The sequence below is a fragment of the Diadema antillarum genome, unplaced genomic scaffold (genome assembly GCF_040938485.1).
Source record: "Diadema antillarum isolate AM-2024a unplaced genomic scaffold, OU_Dant_1.0 seq00000889_RagTag, whole genome shotgun sequence".
Lineage (NCBI taxonomy): Eukaryota > Metazoa > Echinodermata > Echinoidea > Diadematoida > Diadematidae > Diadema > Diadema antillarum.
In genome coordinates this window covers 779,009-802,545 of record NW_027271753.1, presented here as the reverse complement: position 1 = coordinate 802,545, position 23,537 = coordinate 779,009, and the positions used below count along the sequence as shown (strand labels likewise).

Below are 23,537 nucleotides of genomic sequence, written 5' to 3'. Positions count from 1 at the left end.
GCAGCAATTGGTCTCATAGTTAGCATGGAGTTTGGGTATGATTGCAGTAACACCTGTGCAAAATTTCGTTCCAATTAGTCCATTACTTTCATAAAAATAAATGAAAATGCACCATATGCATGCGTATAACGCTCGCTAGCTCCGGTCCACATATGTACTAGTCTACATGCATGCGATACATGTGTAAGTTACATGTACGTAGCTAACTATACACAGCCCAGTCGCTGTACATCGCGACTGTCGCGACGTACCTATGTACAGCTACTGGGCTGTGTATAGTTAGTACGTAGCTAGCCCGCGCTCGTAATTCGATTTTGGGTCGGGTTGACCCGGTTTGAAAATTGATTTTAAAACGATGATTTTCTCTCTTTTATCGAATGGTATAGACAAAGAGCAACAGGTGAGGTATGTTACTGTTATAACTTGTACTTGAAGTCATATTGGACCTGTTTTATGCAGTTTTGATTTTCGTGGGTTTGCAAATGTGGGCTAATACCTTTAACGCAAAATTCTGATACATCACAACTCCCAGTGTTATGTGTTTCAAACCGTACATTATTCTCCTTTGCAATGCAATAAATTATGACCTATTTCTCCACTCACATATATCACACAATAAAACACGACAGAGATTACATACATTAAAGATACATGTATAAGAAATCTGTCATACAACTTACAGGAAAAAGTCTTCTCAGTGAATAAAACTGTTTTGTGCTTCTGGTTGTTGTTGTTGTTGGTTTTTTTTTTTTCATTCTGGTTTTACTGTGCACTTTGAATGTAAAATGTTAGTGTAATCAACAACATGCACAATGTCAGGTTATTCATGATACATGCCTCTTTTTACCTTGCCAATGGCAAATGTTTCAGTGAAAACATCTGGTATCACAATCCTGGGTGTGGGCACAGTGTCTGTAATGATGTGGCAGTTTATGTCAACAAAGAAAATAGCATCAACTGTCACTAATCACACATGATAATTTTGTTGTTTTTTTTTCCCCCTGTTCTTTGACAATATACAGCTGTAAATAGGCCTCTTTAAAAGAGGCCACATTTGAATAAAACAAAGGTGTATCATGTGTTAAAAAAAAAAATCAGAACTAATTCATACTGTCTGTACGTTACTGATTGTATAGTAATTGTAATAACTATAGTACATTGCATCTATGCATTAAACATGGAGGTTTCTTAAAATATATATTTTCTGACTGATATAATGCAATATAACTTCACTGATATCTACACATACCTAAGAAATACTTCTGTTGACTTATTAGGGTATTGTCATTAGTACATGGAGTTCTCAAAACTTTCAAGACTACATTTTTTCTTCTTTTTTTTTTTTTTTGATTACATATATTGCTCCAGACTTGCTCCTACTAAACTCCTCTCATCTATTCTTACTTAAAAACAATGCTATAATGAAGGAATGTTCATCAGCAGTTTGATAAAGATGGAAACACTGCCACTGATACACCAATACAGTACCTGGTATTTCTTTTTAAAGCCAAATCATAAGGAATGGTCTTATTTCTTGAAGTGACAAACAAAACTCAAGAGCAAAAATTCATTGATCTATTAACACAATGCTAACATACTAAGTTATTGATTGAATCATCTACAATGTATTAACACAATGTTAACAACATATTGAACAAAATCTGAAGAAATGACTCATAGGATATTGTTTTTATATGATAGTCAATTATCTAGATGACAATGAATGAGGCACTTAGAGAGAATGTACCTATAAGACAAGTTGGTACTTGAGCTTTGTATAGGCACTTTCGATGAATGTGTGCAATCTTTTGGTGAACCACACTAGATGGATTTATTCTCTCTCTACCACAGACAGGATGATACCACTCTCCGGCTTCACACTCCTTTGGCCAAGTTTGACTGGTACCTGAAGAAATGGCAGAATATATCCAAAAGAGAAAGAAGGAAAATAAAGTAGATGTTGATAAGTGTTTCTAACAAAAGATAAACATTTTGCACAATCTGAGCTGTGATTATATCAACTTTAATACAAATGACATTTATCACAATAAAAATGTTGGTGATAATCAGGATGGCGATGAAGATCATAAAATTGATTAAGATATCAACAGTAATCTTTAAACTTCTACTAGCAAGGTTTGTATACATGCTGTCCAGATTTCTGGTCGCAGCATTTCCCAAGACCTACTGTACGAGCTGAAATTTTCATGGTGGTTTTATTTTCGCGAATCGCTTTTGAACCGCGTAAATAATAACGCACAAATAACTAAGTTCAGTGAGACCCTTGCAACCGTGAAATTAACAACACATGAAAATGTCCTCCAAGTAGCAATTCGCAAAAATATCTGTACACGAAAATTTTAACTCGTACAGTATTGTCTCCTCTCAACATCTGTATCCTGAAGACACAATGACTACACTAAAGGACACTATCTCTTTATGAGCTCCAACTTGGACCCTTGACACACACCCAAACTCAGATGTTTGGAACACAAAGCGATATAATCACATGTCCTGGTTTTCCCTAGAAGCTAAACATTAATCCCATAACCTAGGGGTATTGTGAGAGGGAATACCTGACTGTTTGGGCTGGTTTCAAAGCGGTACTTCTGGAGCACACGCACTACTGCCATCTTGATTTCCATCAGAGCAAACCTCATCCCAACACAGATGCGAGGACCAGCACCAAATGGCATCCAGGCAAACGGGTGACGCCCCTCACGGTTCTTCTTACTGAATCTTGCGGGTTAAAAATAATAAGCATTTATCATTATCTGATCACATTAATATTAGTGAGTGACTGTGAAAGGGATTATGATAGACAAATTTGATTTCCAGCACACTTTCTGCTATGTTGTAGATGTTTTCACTGACATTAATGCAAGCTTCCGGTAGTTGACATTTCATTACATTTTAGATGGAATGCTTCAAGTCCCTTTGTTCAAGTGTTCATTCTCTTTTTTTTGAGTGACACATGCATTCAATATCTTGGCTTTGTCATCCACCAACACTCTTGATTGCATAGAAAATAGATATGAGATTGTGACAAAACCAATTAGATAAACATGTAATGTTCAGGATGAGCTAGTTAAATTAATATCAATATCACTGTTTCAAAGCACAGAATAAACAGAAGCACTATCAATGGAATTTCTTCTTTTTCTCTAACCTCTTCTCAGGGGGACTACATGTGTTGATTATTATGCCAAAGGTACAGAGTACATCAATTTTCATGCATGGTAGTGAATAAACAATAACCAATTTCTGTCCTTACTGTGCATTGATAGCAAGCATACATTTATTGTGCAGAGCAAATCTAAAACCCTGTGAATTTATCATTTTTGAGCCACTCAGTGCAAAATAATGCCAGTTACAGTTGTGAGATCCTTACCTCTCTGGATCAAAGACCTCAGGGTTTGGCCAGTACTCGGGGTCACGGTGGAGAGAGAAGATGGAGAAGAAAACTTGATATCCTTTTGGGACGCTGAGACTCTTATTGGTGTAATCTTGACTGCATTCCCGATCCGTTCTAAAATCAGACAGGGGAGCATTCCAAGTAGGAAATTCTGAATTTCTTTCTCAACTTTTCCAAATTTTACAGGCTATGAAAGATCAATAGATACATAAGAAAGTATTTCTCATGTTCCTCTTGAGTTGAGTTGAGTTTATTAACAACATACATGTGAATACGATAATATGAAATTCCAAATGGTAAGATAAAATCACATATTTTTTTATGAGAATACAATGATTTCGTACAAGGTTCTTACAGCTATGCAAGCATATAGTTTACATACTTATATTTATCTTACATAAGGTTCTTACAGCTATGCAAGCATAATTGTATTTTACATACTTATATCTATCTTACATAAGAATGCATGTGGTAAAATAGATTTAGTTTCGTTGTGATATATTTATCACTGAAAAGGCAAAGAGAATGAATAAGTATGTAATGTAGACATATATGCATAGACAAAGGTTCTGAAAAAAAAAAATAGAAAAAAAAGAAGATAATGTTGTTAAAGGGGGAACCAAACGTTAGCACAAGTGCTAGTCGAGAATGGTTCTCCCATTATAGCTACATGTATATTCAAGCTGCTTATTGCAAGATCTACTCTTTTAAAGTATTAACTGTACTTTAAAAGTACATTAAACTACACACCTGAATATTCTTTTCATTACTAAACTTCATTCAACAAGTGATTTTTTAGGTTTCTTCGAAATGAAGATCTTGTTCTTCCCTCTTGAATATTTTTGGGCAAACTAAGTTGTCTTACAAAAATAAATATTTCATGGTAAAGTTGTAGTGTGACTTTATGCATAGTGCTTTGTCAATTCTCATCATGCGGCCATTTAAAGCCAGAAAATTCTTGAATCTTTAAAAGGTTTTTATACATTGCTAATAGAATATGATCGCTACCACTTTCTGAGGGAATGAGTTCATTGGGATCTGAAACTTGAGTACCTTTTGCTGAAAGACAAATTCTATGAATCATTCTCACAGCTTACACTGTATAATTCCTGCAGTAGAAGGGTCATGCATCCTACTGAAACTTGTTAGAAAACTGACACAATCCTTACAGATTGTAGTTTAATAATCAGCGGGCATCTTATTAGGTGTTTTCTCAGTGATTTTCATTGATAAATTTGCTCTCAGCCAATCAGTTTGAAGGATTTCAGTAACTTTCAAAAAGTTGTCAGTGACTGATAAGTTTCATGTATCACTCCCAAGGCTACACTGAACACAGGGAACTGAATAACAATCACTTTCTTTTCAGAGCCTCCAACCCAAAACACCTCTTACACAGGAGAATCACCCATTTGGAACCCTTTCTGCCCCTTTTTGAAAACATAAACATGCGCAAAATATTATGTGCAAATGTGCACAGTCCTCTGCTCAGAAATTGCACAAAAAGCAGTTTAGCCATAATGGGATTGAGATTTACTGCACATACTGCAAAACTCATTCAAGCTAAAAATGGTACAGGTGAATTACTACAGATGTGCACAAATTCACTGAAGAACAAGCATTTTTTTGCAAATGTCTTTATCATTTTCTTTGAATACAGATGTGAACTGAGTGCTTACAAAGAAGCTGCTGGGTACAGGCGCAGTGTCTCACAAACCACTCCATCAAGGTAGGTCATCTTGGCAATGGAGCTGTAGTTCACAGAGTCCCTATCTGGTGCCATCTCATCTACTTCCTGGATGAGTTTGTCCTGGATTTCAGGGTTGGTGGCCAGAGAGTAGGCTATGAAGCCCAGCGTGACATTTGTGGTCTCATATCCAGCAATGAAGAAAAACACCGCCTGACATAAGAGAGAGGGAGATAAACAATAATAATTATCATATCATTTGAGTAAAAAAAATAACATATAAAAATCATACACTTAAAATAGGCTGTTGTGCATGTGATTAACAACGACATACATAGCAAAATTGCATTTATAACTCTACATTCAAATGTAACTTAACAAAGCAAAAAGCTACTCATAATTCATGATAACATCAATCAAGAAATCTTCAAAAATATTGAAATGTGCTACACTTCGCTTTAAACACACTGTCTGTATAATACATGGAGGGGTTGCAAGGTTTTACTTTCATTTAAAATTTCATCTTAATTTGTGAGTTGACTGATGTTCATAAAATAAATATCTCGCAAGAATACTGCTTCAAGCACTGCAAATGCACAATACCGGTATATCATCTCCAACGTGGGACATCCATAACTTTCTCCTGAAAGGGAATATTTCTCAGTTTTACCTCAATTCTCATTGGTCAATGGTGCAGTAAATAGTTTCATCTATACAGTTCTGTCCAGCAGTCAGCTAGTTCTTCCCCCCCCCCCCCCCCCAAGATGCGCGATCAAGATGTACACGTAGCTAATTGTGAATAGGATGCGTATCTATACTTGGGCACTGTGAAATGATACTTTACGTAATTCTGTCCTCTCTGACCAGCAACTTCACGACAACTTCATTTTAATGCCCTACTTTAACACAAACATTTTAAAATCTTAAAATTAAGTGGGATGCTGTATAAAACAAATATTGACTGCTTTCTTTCACGTCATGGTTAAAACTATTTGCCCTCTGTGATTTCTCAACGAGAGAAATCACCTTAGGGCAAATAGTTTCAACCATTTCCCTCAAAGGAGTCAATATTTGTATATCATGTCACCCTGGTTCTAATTGAAATTGTCTCCCTCTCAGGATTTATCTGTGTTATAAGTCCTATTAAATGCAAATACTACGATAATGAAATATACTGCGCATACAGTATTTCAGCTTGACCAATTTAATAGCACCAAATATGCATTAACTTTGCTAGTCATCCCAGGCAGGTGTTATAAACGAAGCGGAATGTGTTCATAACATACAGCTTGTATGCACACATGTTTTTAGATAGTTCTTAAGCATTACAGTGGGATGTCTAACATTCCTCTGTTTTGACATCATGCTAGTTGCCACTCTATCTCCAAAACAAAATTTGGAGATGAAGAAAAACGTTCATATTTCATCAAATTACAAGCTGGTTTTCTATGTAAAATTTCGAATGAAAGACTAAAATTTGATCAGAACATTTCAGGGAAGAATTAAATGTCATACATGCACTTCTGTTGTGATTGTAACTTGCAAATCAAAATGACATGAAAATCAGGTCCTCTTTTACCATCACTATTTGTCCATGACATGTACATTTGTGCACATTAGTTTTCTATTTTTTACCTGGCATATTTGACCTTTCAAAAAGGTAGTCTGCTAATTCATGTTTGAGCATATTTTCCTACTTTTTGCTATCAAGAGTAATTTTAATATTACACTTTGATTCCCTCCTCAAATTCAAAGCACACACATTCACTATTGCCACCACATTGAGACAGCATAGTGCTTGTCCCGATTACTGATGTGCTCTTTTGTCAAAGCACCAGGGTGTAACTTGTATCTTAGCGCATACGTGTAGCTTCTTGGCAGTGTCAAACAAAGGCAAGTATTACAAATAGTTCCTTCTTTATCTATCACACCTCTTATCTAGGTTGACACACAGGAAAAAAATTCTGTTATCACTGAAAACATTAATAGCCTACCTGGGCAACAATCTCCTCAGTAGTCAACTTGGCATGATTGGTTTTCTTGGAGTCAAGAAGTCCGTTACCATGGTGATCATCCAAGTGACTGTGTACATCATCTTCTGTCACCTTTCCTTCAGGGACTTTTTCACTTTCCTTATGGGCATTCATCATCAGCTGAAGGAAGTCTTTTTTCTCCTGGAAATGAAATCAATGCAGATTAAAAAAGAAAACACACACAGAGACACACACACAAACCTGTCTCAGCTGTTTGTACACACCATGACAGTAAAAACTACTCAGGACATGTATAGCCAAAACAGTGCATTTATCTCACAGGACATTGATCTAGGCATGTTGAGTCTCATATATTGCAGTGTTGTCATGGCTTGTAAATTAATGTTTAAAACGCAGTTGGGCTTCGAGTAGAGGTACAGATGCATCACTCCACATATTACTCATACTTTCGAATGTATCGTGGGCTTAGAGAAATTGGGAATGGGTGTGGCGGGGGGGGGGGGGGCATGGAATGTACTATTTGGAATAAATTCTCATAATTCACTTTGCAGTATTACTAGCAAAACTGGTTGTGTAACAAATACATGTAGTTCTAAGAAGGGCTTAAAATGCATCTTCCATCATCTGGATATGCTTGAAGAATGAGTATATAGAAAAGGTCTATCACACTTTTCTGGCTGATGTGATTTGCCAGGATGATGAGATGTTTCTTGAGAACTTTGAGATCAACATTGTAAATAGATTTGATCATAGACCCCGTTTACAGTGCGAGGCTCGGCCGCGGCGAGGCTCGGCCGCGGCGAGGCTCGGCCGCGGCGAGGCCGTGGCCAAGTCTACCTTCATTTCAGTGTAAACGCGCAAAAGGCCAAATGCGAGGCCAAAATTGGCCTCGCATTTGGCCACGCTCTGGAGGTGGTCACGGCCGCGGCCGAGCCCGGCCTTTTCTCAGTGTAAACGCAAACTGAGCCAAATGCGCGGCCAATTTTAGTCTGGCTTCCAAACCCTCTGCCTGTACTACTTCGCTGTTCAGGATATTAGCCCCCTCAACATCGAAAACTAGTATAGTTTAACCCTAACTAGGCTGGGGGGGGGGGCCTCCGAGGCCCCCCCCCCTCGACGTTCCGCACGATGTATCGCAATCGCAAAAAGCTATCGCCGCGACGTTTCATGACTTTTTTCTTTCGAGTCTCCCGCATCTTTTGACACCAAATTTGCGACACCCGGGCGCGCGGTTCCGAAGTTACGCATAAATATGTACATGCATGTCAGACCAAAAATTGCTCCAAAACGTTAATTCGTGTACAATTTCAATGCAAACTGTGCTTACTGGCAAATTTCATAAAAGCATGATTATTTTGGTGTTTTATTGATTAAAATCAATGAATAACATATTTTCTTGTTCGGAGCGATGTCGCGGACAAATTTCATCGAAAAAACAATGAAAAACATAAAGTCGAAAAAACAAAGAAATACATAAGAAATTCAAAAAAACAATAAAATACTTAAAAATTTTTTTGATATCACAATTTTTTTAAATTACATTTGCTAAGGACACTAAAAAGAATATTTACACAAAAAATGTGCCTGTTTTGAGCTTTATTTTATGATTTTATACCAATTAGTCTGATTTTATGCATCATCATGCATAAATTAGCATAATTTAGCATAAATGATGATTTTTTGAAAAATTAACTTCATGGTATTTTAGATCACATCATAGGCAATGTGTGTGCCAATTTTCGTCGCGATCGCGCGGTCGACAGCCGAGATCTGGAGGGGGGGCCCCTCCCCCCCCCCCCCCCCGGCTCTATCAACTACCTAAATAGCCCGGCCTAGTTAGGGTTAAGGTGGTTTTGTCCTGCAAAGGATTTTTCCATTCGGCAAAGGTCTTTGCCCGAACGGCAACTTGTTCTCCACGGAATTCATTTGGCAAAGGGTCTGAAAACCAGACAATACCAAATTGCGTTTGTTTACAAGCAGAGCGCCACTACGACAAAATATTGAAAGGTTTGAATCAAAAGCGCGACCGAGCCCGGCAGTGTAAACGGACAAAATTGCGGGGCCCGGCCTCGCAATTGAGGCTGGGCTCGGCCGCGGCTCGGCCAAGCCCCGCACTGTAAACGGGGTCATAGTACACAACTTGCACTCCAGAAGCGTCCCTTCCGTTTTTTAGAAAGTTGGTAGGGCTAGATAGAATTTTGAAGTGTTGATCGATTGTGCCCTTGCAGTAGTATTTCCTGACAAGCTGCATGCAAATCTTGAGCAGGAGATCATTGAATACTCCTGTGGACTGATTTGTAATTGATCATAAAACATATCGTAGCAGCCATGATCAGGTATAGTGCTGAGATTGCAATATCATGGGAGCACCTTCAAAACGAATACTTTACATCTTCGCTTATTCTTCTTCTTATTACAGCATTATATCACAGGTAAAACACACATTTCTTATGCACATGTGTCCATTTTATAGCCAAATCAACAGTTCTTGCAGGCATATGGACACCTTTGCTTGTAGTATACCTTGCATTAGTATCACGAACATCCATTTGGGTAGTTCCATGAAGTTGGGGCAGTGTCCATGTAGCATCGTGATAATCAAAAAATACATTTCAGCATAACTCAATACTAATTATGCTATACATTTATTGTTTGTAGGCTTTACATTTGCATTGAGGCCACACATTTACCTGGAAATTTTGTGCCATTCAGACTCAATTTTGATGAAGTTATTAAACAATATGTAACAGTGTCCTGTAGAATCGTGACGTGTCCATGTAGCATCGTGATATTTTAAAATTTGGTCCTAAGAGACAAATTATGGCAATTAGCTTGACCAAAATTTGATGCAATATGCATATTTACAATATATGAATGAGATAGCTAAATATCTCAAATTTCCTGTACACAATTTTAATTTCAAAAGAAAATTACAAAATGTATCACGATGCTATGCGGTGTCCTTTTTTGTGACATTTGGTGGACACCGCGTAGCATAGTGACACATTGTGTAATTTTCTTGTAAATATGCATATTGCATAAAATTTTGGTCAAGCTAATTGCATTAATTTGTCTTTTAGGACCAGATTTTAACCATCACGATGCTACATGGACACGTCATGATGCTACAGGACACCGTTACATATCGTTTTAATAACTTCATCAAAATTGAGTCTGAATGGCACAACATTTCCAGGAAAATGTATGGTCTCAATACAAATGTAAAGCCTATAAACAATACAGTATATGTATAGCATAATTAGTATTGAGTTATGCTAAAATGTCACACTTTGTGCCCAAACTTCACGGAATTACTCTTTTGACAATTTTACTGATCATGTTTAATAAGATCTGGGGTGAATGGAAAGACAGTCAGCAAAGCCCCAAATCTAAAGCTTCTGGCATTCATTCAAGGAAAGAGATATCAAATATGACCACAAATTTTGCCAAGAAGAATTAAAATGCAATGTGACGAATTTCAACAAACCTCGTTGCCTTGGCTTGTCTCCCTCAGTTTCATGGCTTTCCCTACCACATCGGTGAAGAACTGAGTCACCCCCGGTGGAAACATTCCAACGTCAAAATAATTCATGACATGGGCAACGGGTGGCAAGATACCTATATACAACCAGAACACAGAGAAGTAGTGAAGTTTTGGAGAGAATTTATAATGTGGTGTGAAGAAACCCCATTACAAATGCATTTCTGTGATCTTGATTTCAGGTCTCATCTTGTGTGATTAGACACTCTAAACATAGCTCAAAAGATCAGCCTGTATTCATCATCGAGGATATGTTCTGTGGAGACTACATCTGGTTTCATAGAATCTCCTCCTACACAGACTGAAGGCTTTTATTCCCGATGTTGTGTGATGGATGCTGGAGCATGAAAACCAATTCGCTGGTAATTAGTATTAATCACTAAAGAGCGTACACAAAGAAGTGCACGCAGTGCATGCACTTCTATACCCTTTGGTTATCACCATGTGTTAGCCATGTGTCACTAGTGTATCGATGAGCTGGTATCGGTGTCTTTTCCATGAAAATTCCATCCATATTTTTCATACTTCAAAGAGCTGGTGAGTGCATCTTAATATGAGATGTTTATTTTATTTAAAGTTTAAATTTGTTGATCTACAGTAGAACTGTGAATTAGACATTAGGGAGCTTTAGATTTTAGACGCGCGGACGTTCAAAGGGAAAAAAACATGGTCTGAGCATGCGCAGTAGCTTGACGTGCGCTACTGCGCACGCTCAGACCATGTTTTTTTCCCTTTGAACGTCCGCGCGTCTCAAATCTAAAGCTCCCTATTATCAAAGCAGGTGAGGTTAGTACCTCACCCAAATGTCCATAGGGACAGTGGTTAAGCATTCTCCCACAGCAGTGCCTATGAGAAGCTTTCATCTGCCTTGGAGGAGAACCATCAAAGTCCAAAACTGTTATAACATTCACTCCAAACAGACAGATTTTTCTATCTACTCTGACTCTTAGATGGCTGGAAAAACAACAACAGACAAACCCAAAGCAAAAGTCAAATTAACACAACCAGATGAGGATGATGTACCACACAATTTTAATCAGTGATTTTTAATGTTTCATTTGAAAGTTTAGCATGTTGAATGGAGGATCCTGAAATGACACAAAATGAATTTTACTGTTGTACAAAAGGAACAAGGTATTAGCCTTACTGCCCAAACCTCATTCATATTTTGTGACAATTTTGAGACAACATAGACATCAAACTCATCTTTGGACATTCCCACTATCCCAAAGCAGTGCATTCATCAACACAGGGAAACTTGTTACTTACAAGGTCACCCAGTCTGTCTAGTTCACTTCGATGCCCCATTATGTGGCTGAATAAAATGCTATCATGTGCATAACATGATAAAAGTTACATGCAAATGCATTATGCCATTAAACCCGCCTGTAGTTGAATCTTTATACCAGTTTTTCATGCCATATTGATGTTCTCTCATGAAAAAAAAAAATCAAGCGTAAATCTCTCGCAGAAAATAAAGGGATGGTATAGTATTGGTGGAGACGAGGATTGGGCTTTTAAATTTTGTGCGATACCAAGAAATCACTTGTGAAATAGTATTGAGCATACCATTCTATGAGAACTTAAAAGTTAATATGATGAAAATTGGTTTTGGAATGGCTGATACATCTAAAAACAAAGTAAAACAAAGCGATTGTAATAAAAGGTGGGTCCCACCTTTAATTAGAATCGTTCTGTTTTGGATATCTCAGCCATTTCAAAACCAATTTTTTATCAAATAAACGTTGAATTCCTCTTGGTATTACATGCTCTCTCACATTTCATTTCAGGTTTCTCCTTATCTCACCTAAAAATGTTAGAAACTGAAGTTAGGTCTCAACCAAAACTATGCGATCCCTTTAATATGTAATTATGAACCTCTACATGAACCTCTTTTTAAACTGCAAAGGCCTATTGTTTCATCAATTAAGTAATACTACTACTCACGAAAGAAAAAAAAAAATAAAATGTATGCCCTTGTGTTATTATTTTTTACCAGCATTAAGAGAAGAAGTGTCTTACCAGCCAGTATAAGTTTGGGATTGATGAGACTTCCTCCCACGATTTCTTTGGCATTGGTGACAAACGGATCATCAGGGTTATTCTGGGAATCCACCTCCAGACCAAATGCACACCGAGCAATACCATCCATGGTGAAGGACTCAAAAATACTAGAAGTGGAATTCGGGACATTTAACACTGATTTGTTATCATTGTCTTTCTTATTCATTTCAATTCTCGAAACTACAAAGCATACTTTTGAATTTTGAATTATCTACTTTGCACTGTGATTGATACTCTTGATTTCTATTCGTTCACTTGTAAAATTAAAATAAGGCATAAAACTGCAAACTTTGAGCATCTGATCATAGCACTTCTCGGCAGCTGGTCTTGGCTTTCAGTAAAGTAAACTGTTAGGAATCAAGAGAGGCACATACAAGAAGAAATACATGTGGGACTACACACCTGTTGACATTAATCTCAGTGTCTTTTTGCTGTTTCACTCTGATGTTTCTCACCAGTTGGTCACAACACTCGTTTATCAAACCAGACATCTGTGGAGATAATAAGATCATTCCTTCATTCAACTATCGGACCGATTAAAGAATAAGAAGATAAAAACATGACTGACAGAGAAAATAGATCTACCAAAGTCTGGGACATTGTATCATAGAAGCTCAAAAATAAAAACACAAACAATTATACATGCAAATACACAAAGACACTGTTGTCTAAGATATTCAAATGATGTATATCCCCTGTAAAAGACCCTGGAATTGATCTGATTGGCACTCAAACGTGTATTCTCAAAGACAGCATACGTGTATAAAGACTTCGTCATCCCTAACCTATCGTTTAAACAACACTCAACTTTCACCTGGATGTAAAGACTCGGAAAGAGAAAGCAACTACATTTTCTTCCTTTCCCCCTTTTTCAATTGGGATAGCAGTATAAAGGCTTCATGGAGTAATTTGCCAATATCACAGCCAATTATAACAGCAGATATCACAAAGTATTAACAAAAATAGCAAAACTTAACAACAGTGAGCTGGGCATTCCAATGCTGGTCTTGCAAGACTGTCAGACCCTTGTCAAATGGTTTATTCTTGAGGACAAAATCCTGGTAGTCATGAGAGAAAAGACACACTATTAACTAATGCCCTTATATGGCAAGTCAGATGCACAGTCATACGTCCTATTACTTTCTCACCAGCTTTACAGTTTATAACCTCAGGCAGGTGTCTATGAGAAATGTGCGTTTGTGCAAAATCGGCATGTCCTCAAACGGTGTAAGAGCTTTGCACTTTGTGCAATGTAGTGAAAAGAATGCATTTCTTCTTTTTTTCTGCCAATGCACTGATATTAGAAAGTAAAAATTTAAAAGATGTGAAATAGAACTCTGGAAAATCATTGATTTATCCACATTTCCATTAGACCAGTATAATTTTGTACATAGCATTCGGAATAATGCATTCTATCAGTGGCGGATCCGGGGGGGGGGGGGGGGGGGGGGGGGGGGGGGATGCACCAGGCATGCGCCCCTCTTATTTTTTTGTTAAACAAAAGAAATATAAAACAAGGAAAAGTAGAAATTACGTGGTGCGTAATATATGTCCCCGCCGGAAGTAGCATTTTGTAGCAAAATGTGCAATACAGGTCAACAATCAAGGTCAAAGGTCAAAGAAGTCAAAGGTCAAAATTCTGTGAAGAAGTTTTGAAGCCCTCACCTAGTGCCATCACATAAAGCAAAGAGAATCAAAATCGGGTTAGAAATGGCAAAGGAGTAGCACTTTGTAGCCAATGTACAATATAGGTAAAAATCAAGGTCAAAGGTCAAAGAAGTCAAAGGTCAAAATTCTGTGTAGAAGTTTTGAAGCCCTCACCTAGTGCCATCACATAAAGCAAACGGAATCGAAATCGGGTTAGAAATGGCGAAGGAGTAGCATTTTGTAACCAAAGTACAATATAGGTCAAAAATGAAGGTCAAAGGTCAAAGGTCAAAATTCTGTGTAGAAGTTTTGAAGCTGTCACCTAGTGCCATCACATAAAGCAAACGGAATCGAAATCGGGTTAGAAATGGCAAAGGAGTAGCATATTGTAGCCAATGTACAATATAGGTCAAAAATCAAGGTCAAAGGTCAAAATTCTGTGCACAAGTTTTGAAGCCCTCACCTAGTGCCATCACATAAAGCAAACAGAATCGAAATCGGGTTAGAAATGGCGGAGTAGCATTTTGTAGCAAAATGTACAATATAGGTAAAAAATCAAGGTCAAAGGTCAAAGAAATCAAAGGTCAAAATTCTGTGTAGAAGTTTTGAAGCCCTCACCTAGTGCCATCACATAAAACAAACAGAATCGAAATCGGGTTAGAAATGGCGAAGGAGTAGCATTTTGTAGCAAAATGTAAAATATAGGTCAAAGGTCAAGGTCAAAGGTCACAACTGAAATTCTGTGTAGAAGTTTCAAAGCTCCCAGGTAGTGCTATCATATAAAGCAAACAGAATCAAAATTGGCTCATAAATGACAGAGAAGTAGCAAATTGAAGATTTTGATCACACACGGACGCACACACGGACGCACGGACGGACGGACGGACGGACGGACACACACATGTACGGAGCCCGTTTCATAGTCCCCTGCTCGAACTCGTTCGGCGGGGACAAGCTCCCATGTAGTGCTATCATATAAAGCAAACAGAATCAAAATCGGCTCATAAATGACAGAGAAGTAGCAAATTGAAGATTTTGATCACACACGGACACACACACGGACGGACGGACGGATGGACGGACACACGGACGCACACACGTACGGAGCCCGTTTCATAGTCCCCTGCTCGAACTCGTTCGGCGGGGACAAAAAATAGGGGCATGCACCCCTTCAATTCTGTAAAGGCACTTCCCCTTTAGGGAATTGCCGGATCTGTCCTGTCTATTCTACAAGGGTTCGAGCAAGTTTTTGAGTAGTGTTGTCTTGAGTTGCTAGCTCACACAAAGACATAAATTACATGTATGTGTTTTTTGAGTATCTCATTTTAACAGGTCCTTGATTGAAATATCATCTGATAAGATGGTAACTTACAATTATGAAAAAAAAAACAACCCCCAGTACATCTCCCTATAATCATTTATGCTAATTATTCTCTCAGTAGGTTAGCGGCAGAAGAAAGAAAAAGGGCAAAATTGCAATCTGCAAATTAAATGACCAAAATAAAACAAAACCTCGTGTAAAATCTCATACTCTCACCTGGTGATTGGTGAAGCTGCTGAAGCTTTTCACAGCCATGTCTTGAATGATGTCTGGGTCAGAGACAACATAAACAGGTTGGCTGAACATGTAGATTCTATATGAAGAACAAAAAATAAAATGCATACAGTATGACTACAAAGTGAAGCCATGTCTGATAACTTTATTACATTCACTTTTTTTTTCTTTTTTTTTGTTTTGTTTAAATGTGGTCATACCTCCTATCATTACCCACAGTCACATATTACATCCTTGGGTAAATTATCCCTCCTATCTGTCAAAATTAGTCTGAAATAAGAGTAATGGGGTATGTTTAAAGGGGATGGCTAGTAACTGATCAGTGGGAATCAGTGGGAATGTTGAAGGATGATTGTTCCAATCCTTGTGGGATTCATTTAAGAGTACATTACGTACAACTATTATTGTTGTGTGGAAATTATTTGCTTCAAATGGTCTCATATTCAAGTAATGTGCAGTATAATGTTTCCAGGTTACCATGCCTGTGCAGTGATGGGGCATTAACCCTAAAAAGACTGGGGGGGGGGGGGGGGGGGGTAATTGCAAAGAAAATTGGCACGCGCGTCATCCACGAGGTAATCTCCAAAACTGAATAGGTAATTATTTCAAATTTACTTTTATTATGCTAATTAATGCATGACATTTAAGAAATTGGCTGTCAATCTGTAATTAAAGGTCCAAAACTGCTTATTTTTGGTCTAGGTACATTGTACTCTTTGCAGGATTCTTATTAAATGTACATCGAAAAAAACGGCAGTATCAAATATTTTCTTATGTATTTTGTTGCTTTTAACATTCCTTACAGCTGTATGTATTTCATTTTTTAAAACTTTTTGTTTCTTCTTGTTTTTTTCGATGGCAAATCATTGACGAGACTTATTCGATCATAAACAACATGAAATTTATCGATTTTGATCAGTAAAAGTAAAAATAATGATCACATTTATGAATTTTGGTCAGAAATGGAATTTGCATTGGATCTGTACATGAAATCACGTTTTTGAGCAATTTCGGGTCTGACATGAACAGTCTACAAAATATCGCGTAACTTCAGAACCACATACCCGGGCGTGGCAAATTTGGTCTCAAAAGTAGCGTAAGACTTAAAAGAAAAAAATCATAAAATGTCGTGGCACAAGATTTTTGCATTACAGATTTATCATGAAAAATGGCGAGGGGGGCCAAAAAGCCCCCCCCCCCCCCCCGTCCTTTTAGGGTTAAACTGCACATTACTTGAATATGAGACCGTTCTGAGGCAAATAATTTTCATGCAATAGATAATAATGTACTCTCTTGAATCCCACAAGAATTGGAACAATCATCCCCCACCATTCCCATTGACTCCCACTGATTAGTTACTAGTCATCCCCTTTAAGGTTTCAGCACATTTTGATCCTATATACAAATAATAACCAGGGCTGAATGAAGAAACTGTCATAGGATTGCAATGAGTTTGCAAATCTGTGCACACTCACAGTCAACTTGTAATGTTTGCCCAGCTTCCTATGGTTGGACTACGGTTAGACTACGGTTAGACCAATAGCAGTGTCAACGGTGCAGTGTAGAGTCTTCTTCTAAATGTCATGTGTGTACAATTACATAATCAAGTTTGCAGAAGTTACTTCATCCCAAAATGCAGTGCGTAAGTTAGCTTACACTGACTTTAGTACTGTTGTATAGAATCCTACTAACCTGTAAATCCATACCAGATGTATAGATAAGTCTTATCTGCACAGAATTCCTTTGAAGGGAACAAATTAAGACACATCTTTGCAGTCTTTATTTTGCAGACAGGCTACATACAGTTATTTATTCGATTTTTTGTATCTCTAAGGCACTCACCCAAAAACCTTGCCATGTGTCTTCGTATATCTCAGCATGGCGACATGAATGCCCTGGAAGACAAGACAACGGTAGGAAATCATCAATGAGAATAGGCTACATTGTACTAGAAAACAACACAAATATCACACAATCAAGTCAAAACAATACAAAGGTAGAAAAGGTATTCAGTCAAGCATGAAAAATAATGTATCAAATATGGGAGTTCTTAATTTGATTTATTCAATAACGGGAGAATTCAAGATTCTAAATAAATGCAGGGATGCCAAGTTCAAAAAAGTTCTATGAGTGAGATTTTCATGACTCGGCATCTCGGCGAGCAAATGTGCATGCAAGTGAGGGTGTGGGAGGGGTCCCGGCCCGCCATCCCCCTGTGGCGCCTCCCACGGTAGGGAGCTTTTTCAATTTTTAGCTCTTAATGGTGCGATCAGGTGCATACTTAAGTGACTATTTTTTACTTATTTTGAAAGACAAAAGGAAAATATACCTTCAATTTGAGCTATGCTCCTTATTATGGGCCCAAATTGCAGACTTTGCCCGATGCGTGAGAAAAATGGGTGCCATGCGTGAGATCGTGAGACGACCTCTAAATGCTTGAGTCTCACTCAGAATGTGTGAGACTTGGTAGCTCTGTAAATGCAATGTGACATACGACCCTTACCGATATCCCTTCAAAAATAATACTGTAGCTTACCTCTGCAAAGCTCATGAAATTTCCTAGAAAAGGAAGAGGCGTTGGAGAGGGTAGTCCCTTTCTCTTGAAGTATGTCAACCTCCATATCTCTCGTCTAGAAAAGAACAAACAGAAAATACAAAGAATGAAGGCAATTCTCCCTAAGAACTATTCCAACACTTTGTTGCAAGAGGTCAGGTCAGTATAGGCCCTATTGACCATACAGATACACTAAAAGAGCAAATGTGGTGTATGCAGAGGTCAAGTAGGGTCACACTTTTGGTATTTACTTGTGCACTTCTGGTACAATTGTACAATGTATAATATCAATCAGTTGATGTGTAGCAATCAACTTATTTATACTGATTACTATCTAAAGTACATAGGCCTACATGTTAAAATTATATTTTGTGAAATACTTACAAAATGTCTACTTGATCTGGTAGTGGTGACCATTACAGCCAACCGGTCAACAGAAACCACATTCTACTCAGGATATCTAGTAGATAAACTTCAGAGGTGATAACACTATCACGGATATGGATCCCCATTGACCTTTTGAAAGAGTTTACAGGGGCAGCAGAACTTTTCTTTCAGTGTTAAGAGGGCTGCGGGAGAGGGGCTGCAGCACCCAACCCCTCGGTTCCGAGGGCCTCTGGATTATGCTTCTGGAGGGTTTACAAGTATACTTGGGTGACCCGCACCTCGTCATAGTTAATGTTTGCGCGTATTTGAATCACATTTCGCCACTGAAATTCTTTGAAATTCAACTCACATACAGGAAAAATGCTGAAAATTCCAATGGAATCACAAGCTCACTGATCGATATCGAAAATTTGCAGCTATCGTCGTCAAACGCGAACGATGCGAAATAGCTGTGCGCTAAGGAAGGGGCCCGCAACTCGTCACCCGCGCTCCCATAGACAAAGCACGTAAAAGACGTGTGCGGGTGACCGTGATGCTCCCATAGACATACACGTAAAAGATGCGTGCGGGGACAGTGGTGATACTTATAACACGTAGGGTCCTATTCCGATTAAAATTTCAGATTTTCGCGAAAAACTATTCGGTTTTCACCAAAAATTTGCTTTGCCCTGCCAAGTTTCAAGCATACTGAACACAGTCCCGGGCTTAAATTTTTGTTTAGTGCGCTTAAAACAATTTTAAGCGGGGTGACGGTATTCGGGCCCCTGACGAGGTGCGGGTACCTCGCTATACATTGTTTTAAGTTTTTACTTTAGAAATAATAGATACCTGTAGTCTAACAAACGTCTAAAGATAGTTTGTTAGATATTATAGTTGGGTATAAATCTAATCTTGGTGCTTGGAGCACTTGATTGTCATTTAACCATGTAAGATTCTAACATTAGTTGTAGGTAGGGTCTTGCTCAAATTAAAACAAGGCAAGTGCCGTAATGTGTCTCGCCCACAAACACCTTTTATTCATTTTGTTCACAAATAGACCTATGGATCAAAAGTTAGGAGTCATAATTAAATGCACAGTATATTGGGCCCTAAAAGTTCATTGAGCCCTGCCTGTGACCTTTGACTTGTGGTGACCATCAACTCCCCAAGGTACATCTGCCATCCAAGTTTAATCACAAATAGACTTACAGATCAAAAGTTATGACGCATAATTAAAACGCGCCCTAAAAACTTAACATTGGGCCCTAAAAGTTCATTGACCCCGGTCTGTGACCTTTGACCTTGTACTGCAAAGGATTTTTTCCTTCGGTAAAGGCCTTTGTCCGTACGGCGACTTTGTCGGCTTGGAATTCAGTTGGCAAAGGGTCTGAAAACCAGACAATACCAAATTGCGTTTGTTTACAAGCAGAGCGCCACTAAGACAAAATATTGAAAGGTTTGAATCAAAAGCGCGGCCGAGCCTAGCAGTGTAAATGGACAAAATTGCGGGGCTCGGCCGCGCAATTGAGCCCGGCCCCGCACTGTAAACGGGGTCTTACACTCAACAAGCTTTACTCTTTAGTAGGTTCCATCGTATTTCTCCTTGTATCCTTTACTTTGATTGAAAATGACACATCGACCATTATGTATTATTTTTGTATTCCTATTTCTTCATGTATATATCCAAGCTGGACATTCTGTATAATATTTTGTTATATACCATGTATTTTCCATCGAGAAATACAAAAATAAAATTGAAATTGAAAAATGAAATTGAACTCCCCAAGGTACATCTACAGTACCATCCAAGTTTAATCACAAGTAGACTTACGGATCAAAAGTTATGACCCATAATTAAAACGCGCCCTAAAAACTTAACATTGGGCCCTAAAAGTTCACTGACCCCGGTCTGTGACCTTTGACCTTCTGGTGACCATTAACTCCCCAAGGTACATCTACCATCCAAGTTTGGTCACAAAAACTAACAGATCAAAATTTATGGTCCATAATCGAAACGCGCCCTAAAAACTTAACATTGGGCCCTTAAAGTTCATTGACCCCTGCCTATGACCTTTGACCTTGTGGTGACCATCAACTCCCCAAGGGACATCTACCACCCAAGTTTAGTCACAAACGGACTTATGGATGAAAAGTTATGACCCATATTGCCATAATTGAAACACGCCCTAAAAACTTAACATTGTCATTGGGCCCTAAAAGTTCATTGACCCCTGCATGTGACCTTTGACCTTGTGGTGACCATCAACTCCCCAAGGTACATCTACCATCCAAGCTTGGTCACAAATAGACTTACGGGTCAAAAGTTATGGCCCATAATCGAAACGTGCCCTAAAAACTTAACATTGGGCTCTGAAAGTTCATTGACCCCTGCCTGTGACCTTTAAATCTTAAAAATTCTTTGTAATTTGTCAGTGCTGTTGACAAATTCCGTATCTAGTTGTCTATTGAAACTTAGGAGTGTGGGGGCGTCTTCATGGCGATTTGTGGTGGCTTATTGTTTTTATTCCAGCCGTTGACAATTAACTCTCTGGCTATTGATAGGCCTATAGGCCTAGACTCTCAGTATTAGAAGTTCTTCCTAATGTCCAGGCGGCTTCTCGTTTTGATTAGTTTCTTAGAGTGACCTCTTGTTTTCGACCGAGGTCACTGTGAAAGACATGCTAATGTAGTTTGTACCGTTTGTAGGACCCTACCTGTACTTTGAACTTACCCCACTATAATTCCGACCAAGGCTCCAACAAGTGGCCAAGATACCGTGAATCCAAACAGGGAAAATGCCATGATTGACTGTGATAGTTGATGAGCTCTAGCTCTCTGGTCTATTCGAAGATTAAAATACAGGAACACTGACACTGTTTCAGCTGCAGCAACCTGTCCCTGGCTGTTGATAGACTTTCGCACCACAAAACTGAGCAAGTAATTATGATAATCAGTACTACACAAGCACTACTACTGTAGCTTTACTGGCTGTAACTGTCATTTCGCAAGGGATCCGTTGATCGCGCGGCGGAAGTCTTCACTACGTGTATTTATTATGTCCCTGCCTCCTTCACCTGCGGCGGTGTCGAGTCTGCGAGCTGATGATGCAACTCGATCGCGATGTTTGGTGCATGCCATAGAGATGTATACTAAATAATATACTAGAGCGCGGACTGCGTGTGGCGCGTACGCAGTGCTCGTGTGCCGAGATGAAGAGGCCGCGCGCCATCTTTGTCCGGGCAAAAACAAACATCGCGTCCGGGCAGCGCAGTTAGTGGTGGACACATAAACACGTACAACAAGCGCTCAAACACGTATTGGCTTTCAGCAAGAAGATGAGGGGGTCGGAGATGAGAGAAGGAAACAACTCAAAAATTTAAGTTGCTAGCAATCTCTTATGAGTGGTAAAGAAAATGAAAATCAAATAAAATTTTACTTTATTCTCAACGAGGTAATACTTTCAAGCCGACCAACACGACCATGGTCCATGCAATACAAAGGGTTCTCTTGGTCTCTAGACAGCCGGATGCCCCTTGTGATACAGTATACTGCGTCAATTTTTGTATTTTTTTTTTTTGCTATTATATTTGTTCTGTATGAGGGAACTGCATTCTATAGTCCTATCTGTGTATTCGAGTGTTTCATTGTATTTCTATTTTTTTTTTTTTTTGGTGGTGATGGAAATGAAATAACAAATCATTTTTGTAATGTAAGTACGTATAGGCATATTGGTTCCATGACATATTATGTTCAAGCTCGAAAAGCTATAGTGTTGAAGCTTACATAAACCCTAACCCAAATCATAACACCTAACCCTAAATCCTCACCCTGCCTTAAACCAAAAGCCAAATAGCTCAGACTCATGATGCTAATTCTATTTTCAGAAAGATATCAATGCCGGAGCATAATATGTCCTGTCACCAGGCATATATATTATTCTGAGCTTTTCTCACACTATCACCATAGTGAAATTAACTGCTCGTATAGCAAAGGTAGGAGGAACGATTTTTTTTTTTTTTTTTGGGGGGGGGGGGCTCAAGGGCCAAATAGGGCACTTAGAAAAGAGCACTTTTTAAACTTTAAAAAGGGGAGTTTTTTGTTTTTATTTTGGAAATGGGGCAAATCCCCCCACCCCCCGCTCCGCCGACCTTGCATATAGTTATGTAGCTATCTATATATAGTAGCAATAGATCGAGAATAGCTGAGGGAGGGCGGAGTGCCCCTGACGAATTTTGCAAGACCTTTTCTTTTCTTTTTCTTTTTTTTGTCTTGAATCAATCTGTTTAACACACACTATAAATGTAATTTTAGTTACTTGTGAAAGGAAACTCAGCTCCCCTTCTTTTCACCAGTTTCTTTTCTCCTGTTTCTCATCCAAAAGCAGCACATGAACCAGGCATTTTGCAACATAGATCTATGCTACTTTAAGTAGAATTTGCGAATTTAGGAACATTTTCGATTTCCAAACTCCGATGGAGACCTTGGCATAGATGCTAGCCTACTGCCGTTGCATCCCGTCGTCGATCTCCCTGCATGCTCCGCTATAGCGCTACACGTTATCGGTACGGTCGCTAGTCGAAATTTGCCCGGACCAAAATGGCGAACGCCTCCTTCTATCGGTCACAGGGATTTTACGGAGTCCGCCCTCTAGTGTTCTTAGTATATATCTCTATGGTGCATGCGAGCAGGTGCGAAGCTAGTCCACTTCATAGCCCAA

At 38.7% G+C, this 23,537-nt stretch overlaps 2 protein-coding genes across 2 annotated transcripts; both read right to left on the bottom strand.

The window, feature by feature from the left end:
- Positions 1-294: 294 nt before the first annotated feature.
- Positions 295-13,185, bottom strand: LOC139740866 (cytochrome P450 3A24-like). The gene is made up of 8 exons (XM_071651448.1): positions 13,101-13,185; positions 12,657-12,805; positions 10,581-10,711; positions 7,094-7,273; positions 5,092-5,312; positions 3,392-3,529; positions 2,577-2,739; positions 295-1,906 (listed from the first exon to the last, which is right to left on the bottom strand). Exons 2-8 carry the CDS (start codon positions 12,784-12,786, stop codon positions 1,832-1,834), a joined length of 1,038 nt encoding a protein of 345 aa, XP_071507549.1. The 5' UTR covers positions 12,787-12,805; positions 13,101-13,185; the 3' UTR covers positions 295-1,831.
- Positions 13,186-13,651: 466 nt separating this feature from the next.
- LOC139740887 (cytochrome P450 3A56-like) lies at positions 13,652-21,809 on the bottom strand. The gene is made up of 5 exons (XM_071651472.1): positions 21,552-21,809; positions 18,437-18,530; positions 17,743-17,795; positions 15,883-15,979; positions 13,652-13,756 (listed from the first exon to the last, which is right to left on the bottom strand). Exons 1-5 carry the CDS (start codon positions 21,620-21,622, stop codon positions 13,652-13,654), a joined length of 420 nt encoding a protein of 139 aa, XP_071507573.1. The 5' UTR covers positions 21,623-21,809.
- Positions 21,810-23,537: the final 1,728 nt, after the last annotated feature.

Coding starts and splice junctions, on each gene's coding strand:
- LOC139740887 (XM_071651472.1), bottom strand. CDS start 21,622: ATGGCATTTTCCCTGTTTGGATTCACGGTATCTTGGCCACTTGTTGGA. Junction 17,796..18,436: donor ATTTCATGAGCTTTGCAGAG/GTAAGCTACAGT, acceptor CTTGTCTTCCAG/GGCATTCATGTCGCCATGCT. Junction 15,980..17,742: donor ACACATGGCAAGGTTTTTGG/GTGAGTGCCTTA, acceptor TTCTTCATATAG/AATCTACATGTTCAGCCAAC.
- LOC139740866 (XM_071651448.1), bottom strand. CDS start 12,786: ATGGATGGTATTGCTCGGTGTGCATTTGGTCTGGAGGTGGATTCCCAG. Junction 5,313..7,093: donor CTGAGGAGATTGTTGCCCAG/GTAGGCTATTAA, acceptor CTCTTATGTCAG/GCGGTGTTTTTCTTCATTGC. Junction 3,530..5,091: donor CTGTACCCAGCAGCTTCTTT/GTAAGCACTCAG, acceptor GTCTGATTTTAG/AACGGATCGGGAATGCAGTC.